The sequence below is a fragment of the Salvelinus alpinus genome, chromosome 31, assembly GCF_045679555.1.
Source record: "Salvelinus alpinus chromosome 31, SLU_Salpinus.1, whole genome shotgun sequence".
Taxonomy (NCBI): domain Eukaryota; kingdom Metazoa; phylum Chordata; class Actinopteri; order Salmoniformes; family Salmonidae; genus Salvelinus; species Salvelinus alpinus.
In genome coordinates, this window is record NC_092116.1 from 37,267,178 (window position 1) to 37,272,177 (window position 5,000).

The 5,000-nt window shown below is 45.6% G+C and overlaps 1 protein-coding gene across 2 annotated transcripts in view; it reads right to left on the reverse strand.

Moving 5' to 3' along the window:
- The window catches only part of LOC139561234 (calcium uniporter regulatory subunit MCUb, mitochondrial-like), an 18,824-nt gene that overhangs the window by 6,683 nt on the left and 7,141 nt on the right, over positions 1-5,000 (reverse strand). Inside the window, exons 3-4 of one of the 2 annotated variants that reach the window (XM_071378205.1) lie at positions 607-777; positions 15-119 (exon numbers count right to left, since the gene is read on the reverse strand). In XM_071378205.1, the coding sequence (XP_071234306.1) occupies positions 15-119; positions 607-777 (276 nt within the window). Of the gene's footprint in view, positions 1-14; positions 120-509; positions 778-5,000 lie in introns of those variants that run through there. The other variant, XM_071378204.1, reaches the window with a different exon arrangement.

The window sequence follows — 5,000 nt, forward strand, 5'->3', positions numbered from 1 at the left end:
CAGCGTTCGGGTACCTCTGCCCGGGGAGTGTATCCTGTAGATGGTGCTGTTGATGAGGATCTGGAAGTCTTGATTGAGAACTGTGTCTATAGAGGTGGTAGAGCATACCCTCTCTCCATCTGGGAGGGGAGGAGGAGGAAGATGAAGAGGAGGGAGAGGAGGTGAAGAGGGAGAGTGGAGGAAGGGAGAGGAGAGAAGAAGAGAGGAGAAGACAAAGGGATGTTGTTACTGTCAGAATAGGTTAGTGAAGATGTTGATATTTTTACACGATGGTTGTGAATCCACAAATTAACCGATCTTGCCTGAGACCTGAAGACTTCTGTCAGTTCCTGGCGCTAATGCCTAGGCTTTAGCTCAGCAGGCTAACACAGTCTTGAAGCATGCAGGGGTGTGTTTATGTGCGTTCACCTACCTGTGCTCAGTACAGCTGCAGTAGCTACTACAGGGTCCTCTCTCTGAATGTCTGACAGGAAGTCTGTTACTGTCATCAACATGGGACGCAGACCTACCTGTGCTCAGTACAGCTGCAGTAGCTACTCCAGGGTCCTCTCTCTGAATGTCTGACAGGAAGTCTGTTACTGTCATCAACATGGGACGCAGACCTACCTGTGCTCAGTACAGCTGCAGTAGCTACTCCAGGGTCCTCTCTCTGAATGTCTGACAGGAAGTCTGTTACTGTCATCAACATGGGACGCAGACTGAACTGACACAACTCACTACGGGACGGCAGGGGGAGAGACAACACTGGTCGTCCATACTTATACTGTACAGATATATCTGGAGAGGAAATGGAGAGAGGAGATGGGGGCGGTGGAGAGAGAGGAGACAGAGGAGGGGTGGAGAGAGAGAAGAAGGGGGGTGGAGAGAGAGGAGAAGGGGGGTGGAGAGAGGAGGAGGGGGAGGAGAGAGAGAGAAGAGGGGGGGGAGGAGAGAGGAGTTACAGTTCATATAAGGAAATCAGTCGATGTAAATAAATTCATCAGGTCCTAATCTATGGATTTCACATGACTGGGTTTCCCTCAATCTACACACAATACTCCATAATGACAAAGCGAAAAACAGGTTTTTAGACATTTTTGCAAATGTATTCAAAATTAAAAACATAAGTACATTTACATAAGTATTTATAGACGCTTTGATATTTTAAATTGAAAAATTAATAATAACAATTAGGCGTATTATTAACGTAACAATATTTGAGAAAAAGGGGTCTGAATACTTATATATATAAAACATTCTATTGGTTGCAATAATTTTGTAATATCATTTAAATTGAACAATTATAATTTTGGAATCCGGCGTCGTTTTGCGTATCAGTTCGTTAACCATGTGTCGTGGAATCGGGACATCGAAAATCTCTTCCCAACTATTTTGCAAATATGTCAACAACTGTCAATTTTTGGGTCCTTTTTTTATTCATCACAATTTTCTTTAACCAATGTTGGTCTTTAATGCCGACAGACAAGTTCCTTACTTTCCCCCCTTCCACTTGCCTCTTCCACTGTTGAGGTAGCGCTGCAAATAGTTGGTTGTAATTAGGACAGACATTTCCATATATAATTTCCACCAGTCCTATTTATGATATAATTTACAAAGATGATGGCATTTTTTAATATATTTTTTTAATCAATCTGTATATTTAAGTTGAACCATAATATTTGCTGTAATAGTTGTTGTCTTTTCTGATTAAACTGAAACTGCAACCAACTTTCTAATACGGGTTTTAAAAATAGCGATATTTTGGAGATTCCATTTTGAAAATAACCTAAAGTGAGAGGTTGTAATCTGAATGAAAAGGAAAAAGGCCATTCTTGAACATGGGGTGAGACTGTCACGCCCTGACCTTAGAGATCCTTTTTATTTCTCTATGTGGTTAGGTCAGGGTGTGATTTGGGTGGGCATTCTAGTTTTCTATTTCTTTGTTGGCCGGGAATGGTTCCCAATCAGGGACAGCTGTCTATCGTTGTCTCTGATTGGGAATCATACTTAGACAGCCCTTTTTTCCACCATAGTTTGTGGGATGTTGTTTTTGGACCGTAGCTATTTAGCCCTGCAGAACTTTACGTTCGTTGTTCTCCCTTTGTTGTTTATGGTATTCATTCTAATAAAGTACGATGAACACTTTCCACGCTGCGCTTTGGTCTCATTCATTTGACGACGAACGTAACAGAGACATTCGTAGCAATCTGCTAGAGAACCTGTTTGGATTTAAGTCTAACTTTTGTATGACTGAAGCCTTTAGTGAAAGGTTTAGTGTTTTACAATGTAATAATTTCTGCCCTCCGAATTCATAATCATTATATAAATAGGCCCGTTTAATTTTGTCTGGATTGTTGTTCCAAATAAAATGGAATATTATATTGAGAGGACTTCCTGTTTGTCTTCATCTTGCTGCAAGTTTCTACACCTCTGGTCTCTACACCTCTGGTCTGATATCCACCTCTAGTCTCTACACCTCTGGTCTGATATCCATCTCTGGTCTCTACACCTCTGGTCTGATATCCATCTCTGGTCTCTACACCTCTGGTCTGATATCCATCTCTGGTCTCTACACCTCTGGTCTGATATCCACCTCTAGTCTCTACACCTCTGGTCTGATATCCATCTCTGGTCTCTACACCTCTGGTCTGATATCCATCTCTGGTCTCTACACCTCTGGTCTGATATCCATCTCTGGTCTCTACACCTCTGGTCTGATATCCATCTCTGGTCTCTACACCTCTGGTCTGATATCCATCTCTGGTCTCTACCCCTCTGGTCTGATATCCATCTCTGGTCTCTACACCTCTGGTCTGATATCCATCTCTAGTCTCTACACCTCTGGTCTGATATCCATCTCTGGTCTCTACACCTCTGGTCTGATATCCATCTCTGGTCTCTACACCTCTGGTCTGATATCCATCTCTGGTCTCTACACCTCTGGTCTGATATCCATCTCTGGTCTCTACACCTCTGGTCTGATATCCATCTCTGGTCTCTACACCTCTGGTCTGATATCCATCTCTGGTCTCTACACCTCTGGTCTGATATCCATCTCTGGTCTCTACACCTCTGGTCTGATATCCATCTCTGGTCTCTACACCTCTGGTCTGATATCCATCTCTGGTCTCTACACCTCTGGTCTGATATCCATCTCTGGTCTCTACACCTCTGGTCTGATATCCATCTCTGGTCTCTACACCTCTGGTCTGATATCCATCTCTGGTCTCTACACCTCTGGTCTGATATCCATCTCTGGTCTCTACACCTCTGGTCTGATATCCATCTCTGGTCTCTACACCTCTGGTCTGATATCCATCTCTGGTCTCTACACCTCTGGTCTGATATCCATCTCTGGTCTCTACACCTCTGGTCTGATATCCATCTCTGGTCTCTACACCTCTGGTCTGATATCCATCTCTGGTCTCTACACCTCTGGTCTGATATCCATCTCTGGTCTCTACACCTCTGGTCTGATATCCATCTCTGGTCTCTACACCTCTGGTCTGATATCCATCTCTGGTCTCTACACCTCTGGTCTGATATCCATCTCTGGTCTCTACACCTCTGGTCTGATATCCATCTCTGGTCTCTACACCTCTGGTCTGATATCCATCTCTGGTCTCTACACCTCTGGTCTGATATCCATCTCTGGTCTCTACACCTCTGGTCTGATATCCATCTCTGGTCTCTACACCTCTGGTCTGATATCCATCTCTGGTCTCTACACCTCTGGTCTGATATCCACCTCTCCCTGGGAGAACTACAAACTGTTCTACAGGTCCTGGACCTCTGGTCTCTACACCTCTCCCTGGGAGAACTACAAACTGTTCTACAGGTCCTGGACCTCTGGTCTCTACACCTCTCCCTGGGAGAACTACAAACTGTTCTTCAGGTCCTGGACCTCTGGTCTCTACACCTCTCCCTGGGAGAACTACAAACTGTTCTTCAGGTCCTGGACCTCTCTGGCCTGATCATCTTTTTTCAGTTGAGTCCATCAGTATTTGGACAACTGCTTGTAGAACTCTTTGTGTTGATTTAAAACATCCTTCAGCTGTGACAGAGAAAACGCTGTCCTCTCCATTACTCCCACCTTTATCTTTGGTAGCAACACAGTTCCAGACAGGGCAGGTTGCAGGTCAGTTTTTAACAGTAACAAACAGCAGGAATTTATACAGTCGCAAGCCCGGGACAATTCGGACAAGCTTTTGAGATCGGAGACAAAATCCCCATGTCATTGCCTACTCGGGGCGCACGGCCAGTTTATTGTGAGCGGGTCAGAGACGCAATAGGAGAGCTACCGATCCCATCGTTGAGCAGTCCCAGACGTCCCAGAGGTCCCAGACGTCCCAGAGGTTTCAGAGGTCCCAGAGGTCCCAGAGGTCCCAGACGTCCCAGAGGTCCCAGAGGTCCCAGACGTCCCAGAGGTCCCAGACGTCCCAGAGGTCCCAGAGGTCCCAGAGGTCCCAGAGGTCCCAGAGGTCCCAGACGTCCCAGAGGTCCCAGACATCCCAGAGGTCCCAGACGTCCCAGAGGTCCCAGACATCCCGATGTTTTTTCAAAATCGGCAATGTTCTTGTAGTGTGAGATGTGCAAGTTCTGAGAACGGGGATCAGCAATAGCCAATGAGAGCTGGTCAGAGAAGAAGCCAGTGGGATGATGATGACGTTGTTTAACATTACCCAGAAGTCCCCTGGAGTATTACCCAGAAGTCCCCCGGAGTATTACCCAGAAGTCCCCTGGAGTATTACCCAGAAGTCCCCTGGAGTATTACCCAGACGTCCCCTGAAGTATTACCCAGAATTCCCCTGGAGTATTACCCACAAGTCCCCTGGAGTATTACCCAGAAGTCCCCTGGAGTAGGAGAGATGCCTTTAACCAAAAGCCAAAGTGTCAAATTCGTTAAAGTCAAATTCTGAAGTTGGTTTGAGCCACAACTCGTTTATAGCCACGTTAACAAATCTAATCATCACATCATAGTTTTTTGTGAGACAGCGTGGTGGCATGGAGAATCCCCACGA